General features: G+C 46.1%; 3 protein-coding genes across 3 annotated transcripts in view; 2 read left to right on the forward strand and 1 right to left on the reverse strand.

Moving 5' to 3' along the window:
- Positions 1-14044, forward strand: part of LOC311359507 (protein kinase C zeta type-like) — a 38754-nt gene extending 24710 nt beyond the window's left edge. Inside the window, exons 13-15 of the mRNA XM_084479542.1 lie at positions 1818-1907; positions 6405-6520; positions 10843-14044. Coding sequence (XP_084335668.1) covers positions 1818-1907; positions 6405-6520; positions 10843-10930 — 294 coding nt within the window. The 3' untranslated portion in view covers positions 10931-14044. The remainder of the gene's footprint in view (positions 1-1817; positions 1908-6404; positions 6521-10842) is intronic.
- A 1065-nt stretch (positions 14045-15109) lies between these two features.
- On the reverse strand, positions 15110-19553 carry LOC311359403 (uncharacterized protein). Its single transcript, XM_084479412.1, has 4 exons — positions 19380-19553; positions 19014-19155; positions 18049-18689; positions 15110-15727 (listed from the first exon to the last, which is right to left on the reverse strand). The coding sequence occupies exons 1-4, from the start codon at positions 19544-19546 to the stop codon at positions 15655-15657; spliced, it is 1023 nt and encodes a 340-aa protein (XP_084335538.1). The 5' UTR covers positions 19547-19553; the 3' UTR covers positions 15110-15654.
- Positions 19554-22522: 2969 nt separating this feature from the next.
- Positions 22523-23985, forward strand: part of LOC311359852 (ski oncogene-like) — a 45574-nt gene continuing 44111 nt past the window's right edge. Inside the window, exon 1 of the mRNA XM_084479878.1 lies at positions 22523-23898. Within this exon, the coding sequence (XP_084336004.1) occupies positions 22984-23898 (915 nt within the window). The 5' untranslated portion in view covers positions 22523-22983. The remainder of the gene's footprint in view (positions 23899-23985) is intronic.

Raw genomic sequence — 23985 nt, forward strand, 5'->3', positions numbered from 1 at the left:
TCCCCTCCTCCCTCTCTCCCTCCCTCTCTCTCCCTCCCTCCCTCCCTCTCCTTCTACCTGTCTTCGTCTCTCCCTCGCCCCTCTCCAGACTTGGCCCAGAGCTGGCCCTGAGTGGGACAGGTGCCCGCACGAGTCAAATCCATTTTATCATATCGTTAGCTGCTCTCCATGGGCACATTATTCAATATTTCCTCCGAGAAGAAATGCAGTTTATTTTGGTAAATTGTACATCATCATCTAATCAATTGTAACTTCCTCTTCCACAACCGGAAGATTTATGTGATGATGTTGTCATGAGCTCACTAACAGACTAAACACCCCCCCCACGCACACACATAAACACGCATGCGCACACACCCTCACACACACGCTCACACTCTGGCTAGCACACAGCTGGCTGACATAGAGCTGGCTAGCGCCCAGTTCGCTAACATAAAACTGGCTCACACTCAGCTGGCTAGGACACAGATCACTAACTCACCGCTGGCTAGCACACAGATCGCTAACACATACAGCTGGATAGAAATGGTACTTGGTTTTGTCGCTTTTTGCATGATCTCGTCCAATCAGCCTGCCTCCTCTTGCATTCTGTCCAACATCCTGCCGTAGGTAGACTTCCCATTATAGAAGGACGATAAGCTCTAAACGCCATCTCAGCCCTTCTTCGTTCTGCTCAATATGCACATAATATCGTACACGCCGTTGAAAGTGGGTCAGACCCATTAACACGAGTGGGATTAGGAGACAGTTTGCTAAAAGGAAACCGTAAAGGAAGACGCTGTTCATTCTGTGAGGGACCTGCTCTAGGATAAGGGGAGGGCAGGTCTGGTTGGGTCTACTACACCCCCCTGTTTAACCCTCAGGCCTGGGGGGGTTTGTGTGTGTGTGTGTGTGTGTGTGTGTGTGTGTGTGTGTGTGTGTGTGTGTGTGTGCGGGGGTGAACGTGGAGCACTTGTTTACGTTGGACCAACACTCGGCCCCTTCTCGTAATCAGTGGGGGGGCCAAGTGGTTTGAGCAGACGGGGATATCCACGCTGTGTACCACGCTGTGGGGGGTGAGGGATTAATGGGGGAGAGGGCGGCGGTGACGTTGGGGCGGTGGTCCTGGCCGCCTCGACGCAAAATGCTGATGCTTGAGTTTGTTATTTCATGCGGTGCTTCATTATGATTTTTTTATGACTTTAGTAGCATTTTGTGTATTTGTGATGTTGTTTTAGTAAGGCTGTACCTCACCCTTATTGCCAATTATTGACCAGTGGGGGATCATTTTATGTGTACATATACTGTGGAGTCTTGACAATGGGAATGAATGTTCATTTAAAAAACTCATTGATGTGATAGTAAAAAGAAATTAATTAAATAATTCACATCATTATAAAAAAACAAAATAGCAGATTTTCTTCAACTTCCAGTTGATTAAAACTTAGTGCTTTCACAAGTCTTCGTGCGGCTCTAATCATTTATACAATTAATGAGCATGTTCTCTTCATGTATATATTTCCCATACTGCCTGATCTCCCATATGAGAGTTTTCCATTGTGGCCCATGGATACAAACCAACACAAGAGATTCATGTTCTGCTTGAAAGAAAATGAAAACCACATACAGTGTGTCTATCACTACACTACTGGCCCACACAATGCTAATAAACCCAATCTACTATTCACCATTTCCTTTAGCAGACCGTTTTATCCCAAGTGGCATACAGCGTACATTAGATTCAGATAGAAAATAACACAGGAGAACCCAGACAAGGCTATGAAGTTCACACAGAGAATGGAACCAGGGTGGTCACATGACCTGTGTCTCCTCCCCAGGACCCCAAGGAGCGGCTGGGGTGCCAGGTTGAGACGGGCTTCACGGACATCAAGTCTCACACCTTCTTCCGCACTATCGATTGGGAACAGGTGAGACCCCTACAACCTGTAGACAGACAGACAGTTCACCCGGCTGTCTGCGCTGTCTGCACGTTCATCCTTTCACCCACACATACACACATACCTACATGAATCTGCTAGTCCAATATTCATACATTTATTCATAAATTCACACACTCAAAAGTTCACACATATACACATTCACAAGTTCACAGATGTATACACACGTTCATGCATGCATGCCTTGATAGTGCCACGCACTTGTTCAGACATACACCTGTTTGTACATTCACCAGTTCATACATTCTTACACACATTCACATTCACATAGACAAGCATGTCTCTGGCTGGTGCATGGTAGCAGAAAAGCACACAGGCAGTGGACAGGGGCAGGGCTGGCTGCTCAGAGGCAGTTCAGCATTTAGCCAGGTGTGGCTGAGGATCAAACTAGCCGTCCATCCCTCTGGTTACCGAGGCGACCACTTCTTTGGTCGCCTCGGTGGGGGGGGGGGGGGGTGGCAATGTGGTACCCGACTATGTTAATGACTTCCTGTACATAGCAAGCTATTTTTGTAGGAAGGATCTACTTTAGAGTTGTTGGGCGTCATTTAAATATTTAAATGAGATCCCATGCTAATTAAGCAACAATTCCTTCTTTGGTTGGCTTTATGTTATGAATTTATTTGAGTATTTTAATTTTACAACAGTTGTCTGTGATATGAAGTGATATGAATTAAATAGCAAAAAATTGTCAGCTTCTATTGTTTGTCTTAATGTCATCACCATCATCAGGGGAGCTCTTTGTTGTGTGTGTGTGTGTGTGTGTGTGTGTGTGTGTGTGTGTGTGTGTGTGTGTGTGTTAAAAAATAGATGAGACAGTTGTAGACATGGTGCACAGTCTGCCCTCTCACAGCAACAGCACAAATAAAAGTGAATTCCTAATCATATGCACGCACACACACACACACACACACACACACACACACGCACACAAAGCCACAAAGCCGAGCAGTGTGTGTGTGTGTGTGTGTGTGTGTGTGTGTGTGTGCTTTAAAGCAGAAGTTGCTTGATCGGTGGCGTGGGAGTGACGCACATGGTGTTTGAACGCAACATGAAAGTGGAATGGGGGTCCATACAATATTCAGCACACCTCTCCGCAAGGCTCGGCTAATGATGATAGGGGAGCGCCGGCTCACGCCACCGCCATCACTTCAACTTTCTGGATCTGGAAACTTTGCCGCTTTCAGTGGATCAATCCGTCTGTGTGTGTGTGTGTGTGTGTGTGTGTGTGTGTGTGTGTGTGTGTGTGTGTGTGTGTGTGTGTGTGTGTGGGGCCATGTGGTCGTGTGTATGTAGCTGTGTTTGTTTGCGCGTGCGTGCGTGCGTGCGTGCGTGTGTGTGTGCATGTGTGCTTGTGTGTGCGTGTAGGCGCGTGTGTCACTCAATGTTGAAAAAGCAACGATGGTCGAACTGACTGAATCTCAAAAGATAATCAAACTTGGATTACATCGTTGAAGGTGATGCAATCTACTATACACACCAATGTATTCACTATTGAGTCATTGATCCACTGTGAGCTACATTAGAAGCAGGTAGGCTTGAGGTTTATCTTGCTCAATTATGCCTGAAGGTAGACACAGGGAAGAACATGGTGAACCAACCCAGAACCCTTCCTCCAGTAAAGTTGAACACGCTTAGCACTAGACCACTAGACTATCCCATCCCCACTCTATGTACAGTATATATATATATAATTATTTTTGTTAATTATTTATATACCAGACTACATATTATCGCCCTGTACAAGGTCCTTTGTGCTCTGCATTAAAGGACAGCCCGTAGTGTTACAGTGTATAGTATGGTGTATATTTAGTATCGTGTATATAACCTCCCAGGGAGGGGGGACTGTGCTGAAACGAGGCCAGCCACCACCTGGGGGTGCATTAGATTAGGATGACCTGCAGGAGGACATGAATGCAGCCGCTGCACATGAAGTACAGACAGGATGGGGTATAGGTTGGGGACATTTTTTAAATGGACTAGAGCAGGGTTGCTTCCACACAGCGGATATCGATTCACCAAGTTATGTTCTGCTCTGTGGAAATACCGTCCAATATTCCTGGACATTTTTCTTAAAAAAGGCATTCAGGATTATTGTATTATATCAATAGCAAAATCCAAAAACGTGAGGTATCCTTTAAAGGCAGAATCCAAACTTTTCACGAGGAGATTCTGTGTGTGGTTTTCCCGGATGACGTGTCCCGCCTAGAAGACCCCAGATCAGCCTGAAAATCCCCTGAACTCACTGTCCCAGGGAAGACTACTCCGGTGCTACTGTGTGTATCACACTGCTGCAACCAGCATTGGTGTGTGTGTGTGTGTGTGTGTGTGTGTGTGTGTGTGTGTGTGTGTGTGTGTGTGTGTGTGTGTGGTCGTGGGGGGGGGTGTATCCGTAGATTAAAAAAAAGAGCAATAAAAGCAGTCTTAACGAGCCCTGGCAGGGCAGACCCATCAAGTGCACCACAAACGCTGAGCGCGACGTTATGACATCAAGGGGTGCAAAAAAAAAAAACCCACTCCACCGTCACCCTGTCAACACCACAACATGGCGGCTCCTCCACCCCAGCACCCTCACCCTGTCACCCCGCGTACCTGAAAGGGGTGTAGTAGAGAGTGTAGCGCGGTGGGGCCGGGGGGGGGGGGGCGGCGGTGGGGGCGACGTCAAATGACAGCATCGGCCCCGTTGCTCGCTCTGCCCTTCAAGCCGGCTGCGTCTCTCTCACAGGGGGCTCCCGGGGGCCCGCACACCTGACACGCTTGTTTATCTCCTGTCTCATGTTCCTGACTGCTGCATTCATATTAATATTAATGTTAATCACCAACATGCCACTCTCCAGGGAGGGAGGGGGGAGGGGGGTGATGACATGGTTGAATATCATTTACCAGCCCTGCTACTGCTGTCCCACACACATGTGTGTGCACAGACACACACATACGTACACACACATCAATACACACGCACATGCATGTGGACTCATGGACACACACACACACACACACACACACACAAGTGCAGGTCTCAGGGTCTGCCAGAGGGCAGATGCACTGATTTCCTGTTTGGATGCTCTTGTTAAAGTTGTCCTGGTGATAGAAGATTAGATTAAACCCTGTTCTATTGGTGCTTTACTGTTTGGCCTTTGACCTCGAGACAAAATGAAGGTTGAGGGAGAAATCGACCAGGTGGGATTTTTATGTGTGTGTCTTTGTGTGTATGTGCTTCTTTGTAATGAGTATCTCCTTTGGGTGTTGTAGTATAAATCAAGAACACTACTACGATAAGAAAATAAGAACAAAAAACAAATTAAAGTTAGAAAATGTAGAAGAGGAGCAGCAGTTCAATGAACAAGGGCTGTTGATTCTTTCTCATATATACAGTACACACACACACACACACGTACAGATACAGACATTCACATACGCATGCACACGGACACACACCAGCAAGGACACACACACACACACACACTCAGTGGGTCTGACAGGTGCTGTGATCTCAGGACCCCTGGCCTCCCTCTGAAACCCCGGGTCCCGCTCCCCTCTCTCCCTTTTATGTTCCCCTCTGGCCCCCGGGCCACATCCTGTACCAGAGAGAGAGGGAGAGAGAGAGAGAGAGAGAGAGAGAGAGAGAGAGAGAGAGAGAGAGAGAGAGAGAGAGAGAGAGAGGCATCATTACCAACAAACAGTGCTCACCCTGCCCAGTGCCACATCAGAGAGAGGTGTGATAGAGCGAGAGAGGATCAATCCTAAGCCATTGACGAGTTACATGAGAAAAGATGAAAGTATTGGCAACACAAGAGATAAACATACACAGAATTGAGAGAGAGAGAGAGAGAGAGAGAGAGAGAGAGCGAGAGAAGGGTGCCGCAGGTGAAAAGGGATGGGCGAGAGAGTGACAGCAGAGGAGTGAAGGTGAGGAAAGAAAATAAAGAGTGGCGATAGAGAAGCAGAGATGAAACAAGGGGTAATGATAGAGCGACACACAGAGGAAAAGGCAGAGTAAGGGAAAGTTTTGACAGCTACTAGGTGATTTATAGAAACCCTGAACTTTATACCATGTAGATATATCATTATTGTCAATAGCACAGCCTAACCCACACCATCATCAATAAGTTTAAGAATCATTAAGAATCATTAATTCATTAGAATTAATCATTTTCATTTACAATTGTCTTATGTTTATACATTCTGTTTTCATTTTCGTTTGTTTGTATGTTTTCTGTTATTTGTGGACCCCAGGATGAGTATATTAAGTTATGGTATTGATTGGTCGAAAACAAATATGAAGCGACCCCGATTTCATCCAAAATCAGATTTGTGAGCCTACTCAGAATGCAGCCACCTTAGACACCTTTGGCACGTGTTATTGGACTAGGGCCCTAATGAACACAACTAACTGCTGCTGAAAAGCTTCTCAGATTCATAAGCGCTCATAAATGTGTTCTCTCCCTCCCCCTCCTCCCCCCTCAGCTGGAGAAGAAACAGGTGACTCCTCCGTTCAAGCCTCAGATCACAGACGACTATGGACTGGAGAACTTTGACACCCAGTTCACCAACGAACCGGTCCAGCTCACGCCCGACGACCAGTAAGTCGTCACCCCCCCCCCCCACACACACACACACACACACACACACACACAGTTCGTAATTAGAGCACACCTGTCGTAAAACTAGAACCTTCACCTACTTGACCCATTTGTGTTATTATCAACATCTTCTGTATCTTCCGACGTATCGTTCCGTACCCTCCCTTCCCGCCCTCCCTGCTGCAGGAAGGGCTCGACTGTGCGTTTGATAGATCATAAACTTTGAATTGGATGAGTCCTATGATACTAAACCTACACGTAATTAATAAGACGGAACGCTTAGTGCTGGTTTTCTCCGTGTGTGAGGAGTGAAACTGTAATTCATAATGAATCCTTTGTATTGGAATAGAACTTTACTCACACATATTAAAACATTATTAAAGCACATACCATTCCACGGCAACAAACAAACTACACAGTTTGAAGGAGAACAGAGCCAACGGACCAATCAGCAGACCTGTATCTGATTAATAACCAATGAGAGCGGCCCGTTTGAGGGTTTAAACTGCAGGTGGCGTAGTAGACCCAGGACGGTTCTTTATTCCTCCCAGCCTCCCAGCTCTGAGGACCTTTTCCAGTTCTGGCCCAGTGCTGCTCACTGGGCTGTGTGAAACTTTTATTTATTCAACTCCTGCTTGTCTATCGTTCCAGCAATTATTTTTTTTTCCCCATAGTGTTGTCATTTGATTCCGTTGTGTCAACCAATGATTTTTAAAAGAAAGTCAAAATGTAACTGGACTTTTTTTTTTATCAGCGCTGCTGCAAAATAGAAAGCCAAGCTCTTAAGACGGATGATGTTTTTATGTCGGTGTTTGCTGACGTTTGGCTGTTATAGATCTATTTTGACTAAATTATTCCAAGCTGTAAAGTGGTCATGGACAGATGGTTAAAGAGTAGTCCAACACTTAAATGAAAAGTGAAGAACAGCACCACCTCTGGTTCAATTGGAGGTACTGCAACTGCCCTGCTTTTTACTACCAACTGATCTCTTCCAATAGGAAAGAGATTCGATCTTCCCAAACCATGTGGACAGAATCTACCGACTCACTCTGTTTTAACACATCACTACACATGTTTAAATCATTCTTATACTATGACTATATGCTTGAAATAAGGAATTCCTTCTCTCACACCTCTGTGTAACCACACTCTAACTAGCCAATGTTGTGCAAAAAAACATCATTCTCATATATTTTGGGGGTTGAGAGCGAGGGAGACGTCGGAGGGATTGGGGGAGAGAGAACCCACTGGCATCAACTGTGCGTGCACATCAACAGGCCACTTGGTGACCCGTCCCCTCCGGTCCAGCTCTCTCCACCCGGCACGCTAGTTGTTTTCTTTCCCTCCTTTCTCCGGCCTCCCCTCCGCCGGAGAGTGGGCTGATGTCACCCATTACGGCTCAGAGAAGAGGGCACTGTGAAAGAAGCCACTCGAAACCCCGCCGACGCAGACCCCCCTCTGAGCTCCGCCTGCCCCTCCCCCGCCCCACACTCACCGGCTCGTTTGATGGCTTTTGGCAGAGGACAAAAGGAAGGGAGAGTGGGAGGAGGGAGGAGGGAGGGGGTGGGGGTGGGGGATGGGAGAGAGAGAGAGAGAGAGAGGCAGAGATCGAGGTATAGGCAGTCCTGGAGGTAGAGAGAGAGGTAGAGAAGGACGGAGGGAAAGAGTAACAAAAGGAAGGGAGAGTGGGAGGAGGGAGGCGGGGTGGGAGAGAGAGAGAGAGGCAGGGGTAGAGGTAGAGAGAGAGGTAGAGAAGGAGGGAGGGACAGAGGGAGGATGAGAGGGGAGAGAGGGGAGGAAGGGACAAAGCTGTTGGAGTGTCAGCATCCTGACTTCATCCTCATCATCATCATCGTCGTCTTCCTCATCTTCCTCGTGGTCGGAGTGAAGGCCCGGGCTAGGATTGTTGTGTTCTCTAATGACGGCTCCTCGGCTCGGTCCAAAACCAATAACTCGCCGGACCGCCCGCAGCTCAACCTGCAGGGCTCTGACCTGAGAGAGAGGTCCCACTCTGGGGCTCTGAGTTCATCTGTTCCAATAAACCACTCCTGAACCCAGGAGGAACAACACGGTGGAAAACTAGGAATAACAACGCCTGTCACTTTCAGCGGAGTGAAAAACATAAGCGTGAGCGCTTCCATCCTCTCCCCCTCCTACTCTTCTACGCCCTTCCTCTACTCCGCCTCACCCCACTTCTCTACCCACTCCTCCTCTGCTCCTTGTCCTCCTGTACTACTCATCTTCGTTTTGACTCTTCCTCCTCCTCACTCTCCTCCTCCCCTCCCTTCGAATGATCGTTCTCCTTCCTCTCAGACTCCTCTTCCTCCTCATTCTCATCTTTCTTCCACCTCCTCCAACTCCACCGCCTCCTCCGAGTCCTCTTTTACCTCCACCGTCTCTCCTCCTCCCCCTATACTCATCCTCCTCTCGTCTCCTCCTCATTCTCCTTCCTCCTCCTCTGTACATAATCCGTGGCTCCTCACAAAGCATCTGCTAATGCTTTCAAACTCGTGGGGGGAAAATAAATAAATGCAGAAGAAGAAAAAAAAAATAAACCAGGAAGACATTTTGTGTTTGTTTTGGTCGCCCCCCCAAGCCTTTCCCCTGCTCGTTCACTCTTTTTCTTTCCCTTCTCCTTTCCTTTTTTTTCTCCTGTACTCCCTCATTCGGCTCCGGCCCCTCGCGGCCGGCTGCCAAGACGCACGAAACAAACAAACCTTCCTCTTGTCTCTCGCTGCTCTGGAAGTATCCGACATGGGGCTCGCACAACGGGCCGGTGAACAGCGGCCGCTGTTCCTCTGAAGAACAATATAGGAGTTCTGTCGGGCCCTGGAACACAGACCCACAGACACACTGGGAGAACACTGGCCCCTTTATGTGCTGGGGGGCTCAGCGTTGTCCTTGGCCCCGAGGTTGGAGACCCCACTCGACTGGGACACAGGGGAGGTAGAAAGCAGCGTGCCCAGAGAGAGAGAGAGAGAGAGAGAGAATGCTATCCAAGACCCTCGTAGCCAAAGTGACTTGCTGTTCTGGGCACCGGCTCCGTCGCCTCCCACTGCTACACACACATGCATCAATACACACACGCATGCAAACATACACACACACACACACACACACGCATGCATACATTTTTAGACACACACACAAACAAACACGTACACACACACCCTGACGCGCACACACACAAACCCACTGGAGATTAGGAAAGAGCCTGTTGCTACACTGGAGGCTGCAGCAGGGTCGCCAAGGAAAAGCATTTATTTTCCCTCAGCCAATCAGAGACCAGCTCACAGCGTTCTGTCCTTTTACCCATGATTCATCTAAGCTGTGAGAGAGTGTGTGTGTGTGTGTGTGTGTGTGTGTGTGTGTGTGTGTGTGTGTGTGTGTGTATGTTTGCGTGGGCACAAGTGTGTGTGTGTATGCGTGTGTGTACATGTGATTTTGTACATAGGGGAGTAGGGATGTGTGTGTGTGTGTGTGTGTGTGTGTGTGTGTGTGTGTGTGTGTGTTTTCTCCCCTTCTTTCTCTTTGTTTGCTCTCCATCTCCCCGTTTTCCCGGGCGGAGATTGCCCCTCGTGAGATAAGAGAGATTCAGCGAACACTGATTCCGGATCTGCCTGGGTGCAGATTAGCCAAACAGGGGCACTCGTGGAATGATGTAATTTGCTATTAGCCCACCGCTGGGAGTGGAGCTGATAGAAGGTTCTCGGTTTTTGTTTTTGTGGAAAAACTGTACGAACATAAACGAACAAACATACAAAAACGATTGTGAGTGAATACAACAACAAGGTACAGACACAAGGTTCAGTCACATGATGACAAGGACTTTATTCCAGTCCAGGGGAATTAGGGAAGGTCACCATGGCTGAACCAGTAGATGAGTTTGGTTTCCCATATTACACTGCAACCTGCCATAGGTGGCTAGCCCGCCAAGGACGACAGCTAGGCTACATGCTAGGCTAGCAGCTGCTAGCCCCACATTTGGCTGCACCTTTCCTTATATCTTGTTTTTGTGTCTATACATTGCTCTTCACACTTTTGTACAGTTTTGTTGGTTGTATAGCAACATCCTCCCCTAACAAAAGGTCCTTTGTGTATAACTGAACTTTACTATACTGGGAATAGTTATGTGGTAACCCACATGAAAGATGCCTTTAATTCTAGACGCACATCACCTTCATACTGACGATGAGTGTTATACATCTACAGGCTTCCTCTCGCGAGCAAACCCACGCACGCAACACACACACAGTAAATGAGGGAATGACTAACAGTATCCATGTCGAACTGACTTATTCCCCCTCCTGTGTGTCTTGCAGGGACGTCATCAAGAGAATAGACCAGTCGGAGTTTGAGGGCTTCGAATACATCAACCCCCTGCTGCTCTCAGCCGAAGAGTCTGTATGAGGACAACACTGAGCGAGTGGGACCGAGAGACACAGAGAGACACAGTGAGAGCACAGAGAGAGCACTGAGAGAGAGCGAGAGAGAGAGAGAGAGAGAGAGAGAGAGAGAGAGAGGGACATGTCATGCTTCGCCCACCTACTGTCTGTCCAAGCTGCCTCGCCCAGCCAAAACTGACTCACTCGCCAACTTTCTCTCTCTAAAATACTGAGGAGCAGGGGAATCGAACCGCCCAACACACACACAACCCCCTCTCATCTCTGATACTGGAGCCATACGGAGGGCCCCGGGAGCCCGGAGCAGATCCTGATCTGGTCCTCACAGTACTGCACTCCACTGGTAGGGGGTGCCATACTCTTCCTTTTTGGTGACATAGCGCAGTTGAAACACAAAGACGAACAAACGGAAGAGGACGGGACTACGAGAACATAGCCCAGCTACTGAACCCCCCCCACCGGCACACACACACACAAATGCACACACATGCTCAGAACTCTTGTCATTTTAGTCTTTGTTTGTTTTTTAATTTTTCGCTGCCGTTCGAATGTCGACACGCCCGGTCGCGTTGAAAGTTCAGCGGGGAGTTCAAGGCGCTGTTGTCGTCATCGTCGCAAACAACCCGCCTAGCGACGGAAAAAATGACAGTTGTATGTCAGAAGCTGAACATTAATGTGCACATTTATTTATTTTACTTCACTTTTGGAAAATCGTTTTTTTTTCGTCCCTTTGAGGGGCAAGGTCTTCAACGTAAAAAGAATGTACAATGACAAAGGAAAAAACCAACCTGATAAGTTATTGTGTATAATAATGTAGGTAGTGAATCTAAAATGGTTGCCTTTCTATTGATGCAAGTGGCACATTTTCATCCATGATCATTTTTATTGTTTTTTTTTCTTCAAATCAGCATCATCTTTACATAAAAAGAATAATATTGTTAAAAACAAGTGGAAGACATTTTATTTAAGAAGTGCCTCGAAGATCCAATTACAGTATGCGTCATCTCTGATTACACCTAATCGCCGTATAGGTCGTTAGCTAGTATCACATTAGCTGGTCTAAAAACAAACAGAATAAAATCAGACCATTTACAATGTTGATTTGAGGTCTAGAATCTAAGTGACTTCCGTTTATTAGCTCAGATAAGTCTGGGAAAATTCTAGCACAACTGTATAATAGAAAGGGTTTTGGTCACGATGGGCAGAGAGAGTAATACTTACAAAGTATACTACTTAATACTAAAATGTCATGACAAGAACCATGGACAGAGCACCCAGGGTCTCTGGACCCAGAGACTAGAACGACTGCCTCCGGATTAACGAGGAACTGTCACCCCAACATTGAGTTTCCTTCGACTTGCAAGATCGAGGTCTGGTCTTGTTTGTAACGAGTATCCAAACTTTTGAGGTAAACCGGAAGGAGTAGGATGGTCCAGTCAAACAGTGAGTTTCAAACAACTGATTTGCATTGGAAAACAACGTCTAAATGACGAAATGGTAAAAAAAAAAAAAGAAGGACAGAGAGAACAGCTTGGCTTGTGCAATCGATGCTTTGGATCAGGTAACCATAGCTAACATTCAGAAGCAACAGTTGTTGTGATTGCTGCGTCACCGGACACAAGGCTGTTCATGAGGTTTGGTTTGGGTGTTTGGTCCCTCTACCGACCAACAGCCGTGACCACCAGAGTGACGAGGACATGGTGGGTACCATGATGCTTGGCAGGTGGACGTTCTGCGCGCGAATGGGTATCTAAATGCCAAATCCCAAATGCCATTTCTTAAAAAAGGTTCCAGCCTCCCATATCCTGCTCCAAACATAATGAGTCACGGACACTCTTGTTACTGCCGTGTATTACTCTGTGATGAAGGTGCATTCATCCGCACGTGTGCTTGGGGTGATACCGGAAGGAGGGTGGTACTGCGGGTATCAGGACCCTACACCCCCCCACTACCGCGTTGGAGAGCGATTGAACAAATGACCACATTTGTGAATTTGCTGCCAAAATCCATCATGGCACACTTTAGTACTGTCGAATGGTCTGATGAACAAAAAGTGTTTTTGTCCTGCTTTTTAATCGATAAATCCACCTGTTGGTTAGCTTGAGACACATGTTTAGATAAGTTGATTACGACTACGATAAGCTAGTGGTTCCCAAGCTTACTCCTGTTTTAAATTTGATGTATGTACTGTACAGAGTGCCACTGGTACAAGCCATAGTACACCAAGGGTACTCTGTGATGTAAGCAAATTATTGAGTTTTTAATAGTGTAAGTATTTATTTTTTTGATGGGTTACTACATCACAAAGTACCGAGACAAACAAGCACGTTTTTGACCTCGACAGGATTCACCACTAGGTGGCGGCAAACTCCCTATTGTGGTCTTGGCGTGTAGTTGCTCTTTAAGGACATTAAGATATGACGAAACCTCCCTAGCACTTCTTTGTCATCTCAATGTTTCACACCATCAAGTGCACTGATAACGCCGCAGGGCGCTCAACAATGGTTCCCACCCTCATCAAATGCATTCATTTTTGCCCTTTTTAAAATATTCAACCCAGCGTTTTGATCACGTTTGACCCGTGCTAATTTGATAGTGATGTAATAGGATTAATAAACTGGTCCCGAGTCAAAGGCTTCTGTATTAGCCCAAGGGGCTATCTTAAGCCTGTGTGTGGGTTGTGTAAGATAAGGTGCTATCACTGATTAGCCACAAACCACAAGAAAACGTGCAGGCACTCACGCACATACACACAGTCCTAGACAGCGAGGCTGAAAAAGTATATAAATTCAACATTTGAGTTTTTTTTCTTTTTTTTTTTCATCGTGAATTCCCGTGAAATGCTTTGGTTTTGACTTATTGTGCAACTGAAGACTTGTTTGCATTGTTTTACTCAAGGGACCAATAAGACAACCTGAGAGTCCTCATCTGACAACCCAGTGGCAGCCATTTTAAAATAACTAAATACTGGGGGGGGGGAGGAAAAAAAACATTTCATTAAACAAAAATGTGCTCCATAATGATTTTTTTCATTTTAACATTTGCTGGCTGTATGTACTTTATTCTGCTTTGATTATGCATCTCTGTAAATATCTGTAATTATAAAACAAATACCGTTTTTTTCTGTGAACAGCATCCGTTTTTTTGTGTACTACTGCATATCAAATTAAGTGAGAGTGTGTGTGTGTGTGTGTGTGTGTGTGTGTGTGTGTGTGTGTGTGTGTGTGTGTGTGTGTGTGTGTGTGTGTGTGTGTGTGTGTGTGTGTGTGTGTGTGTGTGTGATAAAAGAAATAGGCACAGAATTCAAACTGATTAAGTTAACTATTAGTGATTAATTTGTGTGCAGGGAAGTTGAAAAACATAAAATATTTGGTGTGGTTAAACAGCTCTGTAAATCAGAGTGTGTACTTAAAAATAAAAGTTTACTTCAAATGTAGGTTTACTTACAAACAAAAAGTTTGTATTTAAATGAGGTGCACAAAAAAAAAGACATTAGGGAGTTGAACATCTAACTAACAACCGGTACTACTGGGATTGGGACACACTAGTCATTTAGCTACCAACTCAGTTCCAGGTTTGTTTAGCAGTCTGATTTGCATAAGAGTAACAGGCAAAAAATGTCCCTCATATTACAATTAATCAAAGAAGAGCAAAGAAGAACATTAAGAAAAAAAAGCAATTGTAAGCAATTGTATTAGTAGTGCTGCCCACTATCAGGCTTGAACAAAGGACAAGAAGCTTCTGAAGAACAAGTTTAAAAAAGGAGCCATCTCAGCTTGTCTCTTGTCGAGAGCATCACTTCCTTCTCTTTGTCAATTTTTTTTATACAAAGTAATCTATACAAAATCATGAAGCAGAATACCCGAAAAAAATATCAACAATTGACTTAATGTGCCTAATTGCTAGTGTATTCAGGATCACCTAGTAGGAAGGTAATGAGTTTGATTCCCAAGTCTTCACACATCCAACAGGATTATTCTTACTTATGTTGTTTTTCTGTGGCCTATTAAGGCATTGTTCTTATGTCTTATCTGCCAGATTTTTGGCACATATTTCCACATAAGTTAATTCCAAAGTAAAAACGGTTACCGAGTCAAGGTTCAAGTTCAAGTTTATTGTATTGCCACAAAGCTAGACTGGGAGCATTAACTTCCAGTTCCGAGGCTAAATTGATTTCAAATAGACACACATATGGCATTTGCATTTCTCGCCTTCTGCACAATAGAGCGTAGACTGGGTGATACAGAACCCATGTAAACGACCCAGAACACCATAGCAACGACCCAGAACACCCTAGCAATGCCCTAGAAACCCAGTATCGTGGCGATTGTAGCGTGCTAGCGCATTAGCACGCTAGACATATTAACAACAATGCAAAAAGACAAACAACGGAGTGAACTAGGAAAGATCAACATCAGACAGTACACAATAACATGTAGCATATGCAGCGTGTTTAAATGTAAGAACTCTAGGTAGGGACAAACACTGAACATCGGTCGCTTGTCGAGTCAGACAGTTGATATTCACCACCAATCTATTAAACAGTGCTAAATAAAACGTCTGTTGACACTGGGTACGGACATACCCAGTGTGCCCTGGGGATGTCCGTAATTCCTGCAGAATGTGGCGGTGTTGGGAAGGTTGTACCTGAATGGTTGGGAGAGTTCCAGGGCTAACCCTATTGGTTGGGGGAGGGCCAGGGCCAACCCCCACCCCCTCCAATAGCAACTCTCACCAGGCCATGTCGACGTTCATCTCGGACAGACACTGGGCCAGGTGGCTGTCACAGTCCATCTGGCTGAACCTGGGGAGTCACAGGGAGACAGCCAGGACATTACTAGTGGAGCTAGCGCATGCCCACACTCACACACAACTAGTGAAGCTAGCACGCACACACACATCCATGAAGTGACCGCCGAAACTAGCGCAGGCACACACACACACACACACTCGTGTCCAGGACATTACTGGCGAAACTAGTGCACGCACACACATTACTGGTGGAACACACACACTACTGGTTGGTGGAGCTAGAACGCAGGCCTGCGTGCGCACGCACGCACGCACACACACACAGGGGGGAGGAAAACGCGAGGGGTCCTCCTGCTCTTTTGAGAGCGTTTTAAAATGTGCTGAACGCAGCGTTCTGAATACATCCTGCTACGTTACAGCATGTACTAATCTACTAGCATTTAGATGAAACGGCCAAGGTTGCAGTGAATGCATCTGCGACTGTTTCCTCTGTTTAGAGAATAAACTCAACTGCCCTCTTCACATCAAAATGATCCTCTGAAATAGGACTTCTAAAGATGTTCCCGAGTTCGATAGCTCAACATGTGCTATCCCATATCTCGACCCATATCCAGGACACAGTTTGCAGTTTTAAAGGACAATACCGATCTGGGTAATCAAGCCATTGTAACTCGACTGTCTCTTAAATTGGTAACATACGTTACGGATATATTTTGTATTGGTGTAGTTTTAAGAAGGGCACCAGGATCATGTTCCCACAAATGTTGAGAAACCAGTGAATTATCCCTCCCAGAAAACGAAGTAAAGCTAAAATTGTGTTTATAAGAGACATCGGGCCCTAGTTAGACGGTCTAAAACGCAGACGTCAAGGCGCAAAGTCAAAGTACCTTTGTGGGCGGTTCTATGGCGCTGTTGCTATTATGACGGCGAGATAAATGAGCTTGGCGCCCGACGCAAATCTAAAATGGGTTGGTCTGAAACCTGTAGGTGTGTTTGGGCGTAACGTGCAATAAACCAATGAGAGTGCCATCTCCCATCCCCTTTAAGAGCCAGCGCATTTGACTTGAGTTGATATTTTGACAGCGCGTTTGCATTCTCCGCTGAGACAGATGCATGACCACATGAATTTCAAATGGCTCCGTTTATGGCCAAATAATAGGCCTAATTCACACATGGAATAGCGTTTTCTCCTACAACTTCAGAAACACTGAGTCGTCATGTAAATTCGGGCAAAGACAACTTAACACGTATATGATATTCGGACGCGGTCCTGTGGCCGCAACTGTGGGTCTAGGGTTCACCCGCATTCATTCATATTTTTAAACACTCACTTGCGGTAAAACTATGTTTTCTCACGATCAAATATTCATCAATCCCGAAAAATATGGGCTTGAAAACGATGTCTGTGTCAAGAAAATATGTTTTTGCTGTACGGTCTTTGCAGATGCATTGATTTAAAAGTAGCCTATAACTTACCGCTTTATCAGCTGTTACACGAGATTTTAAAACGAGATTTTGTTTTGGGAGGCTGGAATATACTTTGCTCGAGTTTATTATTATTATTATTATTATTATTATTATTATTATTTAAACGCATGGCATAGCCTACTCTACTGTGTTCATTCATGCAGCCCCTATGGAAATTCCATATTTAAATCAGCCTAATCGTTTGCATGTTTGTGCTGTGTATAGCCTACGTGTGTGTAAGCGTATGTTGCAGTTCCGACCTGCCATGGCACGCCAAAATAGCAACACCAACTGCGCTATCCGCCACTGACTTTAGAGTATTCCCCGGTCAGTTGCGCAATGCTTATGATGATCTATAAAATAGCACCAAGTATCATTTGCGCCGGAACACGCCCCTGCTTTTCGCCGACACGCCTCTCCAGGCGCAAGTGTAGTGGCGCCTGGTTGCTGCGGGGGAAAATCAGCTTTGCGCCCGGTGCAAACTAGCAACGACACATGCGTCGGTGTAGAAAGTCAATTGCGCCGGGCGCAAGGGTTGGAATGAACAAAATCTCTGTCTTATTACAAAGGGATATGACAAGTCTCATCCATCATTTGCTTAGCAATAGCCAATAAATAAAATTCTTCTAATTTTCTCCCGATATCAGGGCACATAGTAGGGTGTTCTAACCATAGTCAAGAGTGTGTTCATTTATTTTATACATTATTTCACAATTATTTGTCATTCTGATAAGTGAGATACACGTTTTACCTATCTTCATGTCATAATTTGGAATTATTTTTGTTGGTTTTGGTTTGGGTGTTTGACTCCCTGCTGCTCAGGGACAGGACAGTAGATAAATGCCTTTTGCTAAATGACTGAACAGACACAAAGTCAGATGATGCTCCAGGTGCGTATTCCATTACCTGCTCGGGAACAGCAGCGTACACATGGGGCAACACTGGAGTCGTTCTCTCCCTCCTCCTCCTCCTGGCTCCACCTCCTCTGGTCCATCCCCCTCGCTGCCACCCTGTCGCTGAGCCCCAGATGGTCCCGCCTCCTCCACCCTCTCATCCACCGTGGCCTCCTGCACCCCCCTCGTCGTCTCCCCCCTGTCTGCCAGGTGTTCCCCTGAAAAGGAGGGCACCACCGAGGGGGCTTCAGTAGCTCTGGTGGCGGACCCGCTCCACAGCGGGAACGGCCGTACCGGTCTTCCAGCGAACACCCCCGGTCGCGAGGTCTTCTCAGGGACTGACTCTCTGCCCGCCACGACCTCCTTCTGGGTCGGGGCTGGTCTCGAGTCCACCCTCCCTGGTGGTGGATAGACCACCAGGGAGGGCTGACTGGCCGCTGTGGTCTCTGGGCCCTGGAGCCCGCCTCCTCCACCCCGGGGAGGGGTCACCGGAGGACTAGCGGGGGGTGAGGGTTCGATTGGTTGCACTGGGGAGTGGATGCGGAGGGGTCGGGGTGGACTTGGGAGAGGGGATCCCGGGGTTCTGGAGGGTTCAGGGAAAGGGGGGACTTCATTAGCGGGGGTGGGTCGCTGCAGTTCACACTGCCTGGGAGTCTAAAGAAAATTGATAAGAGAATAGGTAGTCATTTAAATGTATTAATGCTGTGTACGAAAGAAAGACATGAGCATATGAGACTATTAGTCCTAGAAAGATATAATTTTGGAAAACTAGAATGGTAGACCTGGTAGGGGGCAGCATATTTGACACACTTTTGAAATATTGGATTTTGAAATGAGGCAATGACAACATACACATTAAAATAAAGTGCTACAAAGAATAATTGGCTTAAGTTTGACTTATTTTGGCCCTCAGGGCTTCGCCATGTGCTATAGCTAAAGAGAGACAGAGGAAAAAATTAGATGGCAAGTCCATCTTACCACTGCGGAGGGTTCTGGGAGGGGGTCCCAGTGCTCAGAACTCAGGAAAGGGAGAACTGTCTCTATTGCGCTGGCCCATAGCTTTTCTGACAAATTCAGATCGTTTCGTGTCCACCATGTTAGGGTCGGAGACAAGACTGTCCTGCAAATCGGGGCAATGACGTTAGATTTCAGTGGCGATACGTTATAGTTTTCTACAACGACTCATGATGTATAGCGCTACATTGCATTAAATTAACAGCTGATATACATGCATTTGTTGTTGACATCGTGTCCTATATAATGTTTCCTTCACATGTAGACTATAGAGCCAATATAAAGCCCGTTTATGTTGAATAAACAACAGTAAACCTAACATTTTCTTACCCCCCATTTCCTTTGCTACTGTCAGTATTTACTTCTTTGGTAAGATCAGGGGAATTGAATGGTATACTAAACTTCGGCAAAGAATATCTTTGGTATCGGTCCGCTTGATGCTCGATCACAGCGGATTTCTTTCTCTTCAGTTTAGATTTAGGGTATTTGTCCGCCATGTGTGGATTGGTATTAAACTTCGCGGTATATCCCACAGCTGGACCAGACGAGGACTTCCTTGTTTGTACAGTGATGTCACTAAAGTACAACCAATAAGAAACACGCAGCCGACAAGGCAATTTGTATGCATATATATATATATATATATATAATTTATATATATATATAATTTATATATATATATATATGTGTGTGTGTTTTACGGCTGATGCTATAATATCATGTACTGTATAACTTATTGTTAATTATTATTGTTTATAAACAAACAACAAATATTCAATGGAAAAAAAACATTTATTATCAATGCATTCATTTTATGATTTTTTTAAATGAATATTCATTCATTAAAAACCTTTGTCTTCTTTCCAAAATCCATCTACTAACATGCATAAAGATGTATAATGTGATTAAAAGTAAATTGGAAAATAACTGTTTTGTGCCAGTTAGTAAAACTCCACAAAGGTTCTTTATAGTTTCTTATGATTGTAGTATTATCTACGTGTGTTTGTCCTCTTAAGACCTCTTAAGATCCAGCACAGCCCTGGCCGCATTCATATTCCTCTTGCCTGGAATAATGAAATCTCCCCTTTCCAAATTCACATCGGCCTACTGGGTGTGCATCAACAAAACGTTGAGGTGACATCATGCACAAGTGCTAGCTCCATCACAACTCTTCTGTCGGTAGGCTATATAGGGTTAAGGACACACAATAAGTGGAAACTTGAAGTCATATTATTGGTGGGACTACACTCTGTAAAGTCTTCTAAGCTTTTGGACAGAGGCGAGGGACCAACGGATAGCGGCTACAATTATGCAATGGAAAAGACAAGGAGAAGCTGGAACTGAGCGAAGGAAAAGAAGAGAAGAGAGAGGGATTAAAAACCGCTATGGGAAAACCTGCCACTTTGAAATAAGGTGAGGCCAGTCATTTTGAATGGTGCCCGGTTTAGATTGCTATTCCAGAGGGTTTCTTCTACAGTCGCCAACAAGGGTAAAATAGTTTTTTCCCCTCAACCGCAGAGTCCTTTAAGCACAGAAACACAACGGCAGGGAGAGAGACTGGGTCTTGGATGACTTCTATTGCAGTTGGGGGGATGGGGGTGGGGGGGAGGGGGGGTGGCGCCTAGGCCTCGGAAAGTGATGTTATGTCGTCGAGGAGGAGTTGTGATCCCATGTTGTGCACGGTAACCATGGCTACGGGCAGGATAGATGATGTGGAATAAAAAGTAGCCGAGCCCTCGTCCAATTTGGGATGGAAAGGACCCCGCAAAATTCACAGGGAAACATAGGCAGGGAATATTATGTAGAAACACAAAAGAATAACACAGCATTGATAGCCATAACCCATTCACAAAACCCATATATTGCAATAATCGTTTTGAGAATATGATACGTTGACAAGCGGGTCACACACACACACACACACACACACACACGCACACGCACACACACACACACACACACACACACACACACACACACCGCCATTTATGTGTGTCTAGGAGTTTTAAAGTCATCAACCCGTGGTAATTCTCTATTGTGCACGAACGTAGACACATTCTACAAAGGCCAATGAATCCTCAATAAGGATTTCAAATAATATGATAAATGTAACATTGACTGTAGGCCTACTTCTGCCGCTGTAGTAGCAGTAGTTGGAGCGCTATTAGAGCTTCGCAAATGAGGCCCTTCCGCTGCAGTTATAATCGCATCTGGCTAGGGGACGCCATAGGAGTAGTAAACAACCATTCTTAAAGTTGCTCTGGAAGTCTGACCTTAACTACACGGTACACACATTCCGAAGATGTGTGAGAGTAGAACAAATTAAGTGGAATGAATGCATTGCATATATACCGAATTATGAATAGGCTACTGGCTTGTCGTAGGCTGATAAAAAACAACAATATTGTAGTTCGAAAATAATAAATACGTGTGTAAATAGAATAAATGCGATGTTATCACATCAAATCACAGGTTACTGCTTTGTGTTTTTTTTAATGTTGATATTAAAGCCTGTTCTATTAGCATATCCTATTACGAATCACTGCATATAGGTTATTACTACTTTATAACTAGGCTACTTTAAAATATAACCAACCTACTAATATTAACATAGCCAACTTATACTAACGTAGGCTTATATATAAACCAATATCTAAAAACATTTAAAATAATGTATAAAATCAGAGGTAGCCCCTTATATTGTGTTTTTTTAAAACATTAAAATATATGAATCTGTTAACGTTTCCTCTCATAATTATCGGACACTCGGTTAGTTTGCGCCGTTCGTCAAAAATAAAAATAAAACAATATAGTAGAGAAAAGCAGAAGAAAATAAACCGCAGCCATGTCGTTCAATTTGCATTTCCCTTCTGAAGCTAAATTTGACTCGTCTCGCAAAAAACCCCACCCATCCTCTTGGTTTTTACAGCCGTGAACCAAATGATTCACATAAGCTCTGGTCGCTTTTTCTTCTCCTTCACTCTCGCTCCCTCTTTCCTTCCCCTTCTCACTCCCTCTCGTACGGCTGCTGGCTGCTCTACACCCGAGAGGAGGGGGAGTGGCGGCTGGTTCCTGGAACAGCCGAGCCTGCCTGCGGAGTCAGTCACATTCTTGGCTGGGATTCAATGACTGAGCCAGACACACACAAACACACCAAGGAGGAGAGCGAGGGAGGGCTGTGGTGTGTGTGTGTGTGTGTGTGTGTGTGTGTGTGTGTGTGTGTGTGTGTGTGTGTGTGTGTGTGTGTGTGTGTGTGTGTGTGTGTGTGTGTGTGTGTGTGTGTGTGTGTGCGAGGGAGGAGAGAGAGAGAGAGAGAGAGAGAGAGAGAGAGAGAGAGAGAGAGAGAGAGAGAGAGAGAGAGAGAGAGAGAGAGGCGGGGGACTAGAGAGAGAGAGGCGGGGGAGAGAGAGCGAGAGTAGCTCATAGACTTCTCATCTCCATACAGGCATAGCGAACTGCGGGGGCAGACGGAGTGTAGTCTCTGCTGCAGTAGAATACTCGACAGCAAAAAGAGGGGTTTTAAGTAGGCTAACGACTTTTTGTAATCGATTATCGTAGAGAACAGACACGCAGACACGATTCGTTTACCTACTCACTTTTTTTCGGAAACTTAAAAGCGCGACGGAGTTTGCGAGCGGACAGCGAACCAGACCAGCAATGGACAGTGCGGAGCGTTCAGCAGCAGCACGGAGAGTCTCGCCGGTGTCGCCGTCCGCCTAGTGTTAACCTAAGGGGGGCTACGCTCACCAAAACTCTTCGGTCTGGGACTTTTTTTCCCCCGTGGATGTTTGATGAAGCGTTTCGAAATCTCGGCAAACTCTGGGAGAGCGCGGATTTACGAGGAACGTGGACCTATTTCATCGAGTTTACGTTACTATTTGACCGACTCCCAGACGACGAGAAGAATTGCCATTTGCAAAGTTGAGGGGAAAACATGGAGACTGTAACTCGCCAGAGCTTCCAGCCTCATCCGGGACTGCAACAAACTCTGAAGCAGTTCCACCTCAGTTCTATGAGCTCACTCGGCGGACCTGCGGCGTTCTCGGCCAGGTGGCAACATGACCTCCTGTTCAAGAAAGAGGGGAAAGAGCCCGAGCCCGTCCTGCATCTGCCCATGCAGTCGGCGCCCCCTCCCGTGATGCCGGGACCCCTGTTCATCCCCTCGGACCGCTCCACCGAGAGGTGCGAGACGGTGCTCGAGACCGAGACCATCTCGTGCTTCGTGGTCGGCGGGGAGAAGCGACTGTGTCTGCCGCAGATCCTCAACACGGTCCTGCGGGACTTCTCCCTGCAGCAGATCAACTCGGTGTGCGACGACCTTCACATCTACTGCTCGCGGTGCACGGCGGACCAACTCGAGATCCTCAAAGTCATGGGGATCCTGCCATTCTCCGCTCCATCGTGCGGCCTGATCACCAAGACGGACGCGGAGCGGCTGTGCAACGCCCTGATTTACGGCGGCGCGTACCCGCCGCACTGCAAGAAAGAGTTCACCGGCGCCCCGCTGGAGCTGGAGATCACGGAGAAGAGCTTCAAAGTGTACCACGAGTGTTTCGGAAAGTGCAAGGGTCTTTTCGTGCCCGAGTTGTACACCAGCCCCAACGCAGCGTGCATCCAGTGCCTGGACTGCAGACTAATGTACCCGACCCACAAGTTCGTTGTTCACAGTCACAAGTCGCTGGAAAACAGGACTTGCCACTGGGGCTTCGACTCGGCCAACTGGAGGGCTTACCTGCTCCTGGGCCAGGATTACACGGGCAAAGAGGAGAAGGCGCACCTCGAACAGACATTGGACGAGATTAAAGAGAAATTCGACTTCGCAAACAAGTACAAGAGGAAAGCGTCAAGGGTGAGTTTGTCTTTAGGCTATTACAGCGGTATAACAATCCTCAACTTGTCATGCATCTCCCTGACTGTATCGTTCAAAGGTTTGAGT

The sequence above is a fragment of the Micromesistius poutassou genome (genome assembly GCF_964030765.1).
Source record: "Micromesistius poutassou genome assembly, chromosome: 15".
In the NCBI taxonomy this organism is placed as follows: domain Eukaryota; kingdom Metazoa; phylum Chordata; class Actinopteri; order Gadiformes; family Gadidae; genus Micromesistius; species Micromesistius poutassou.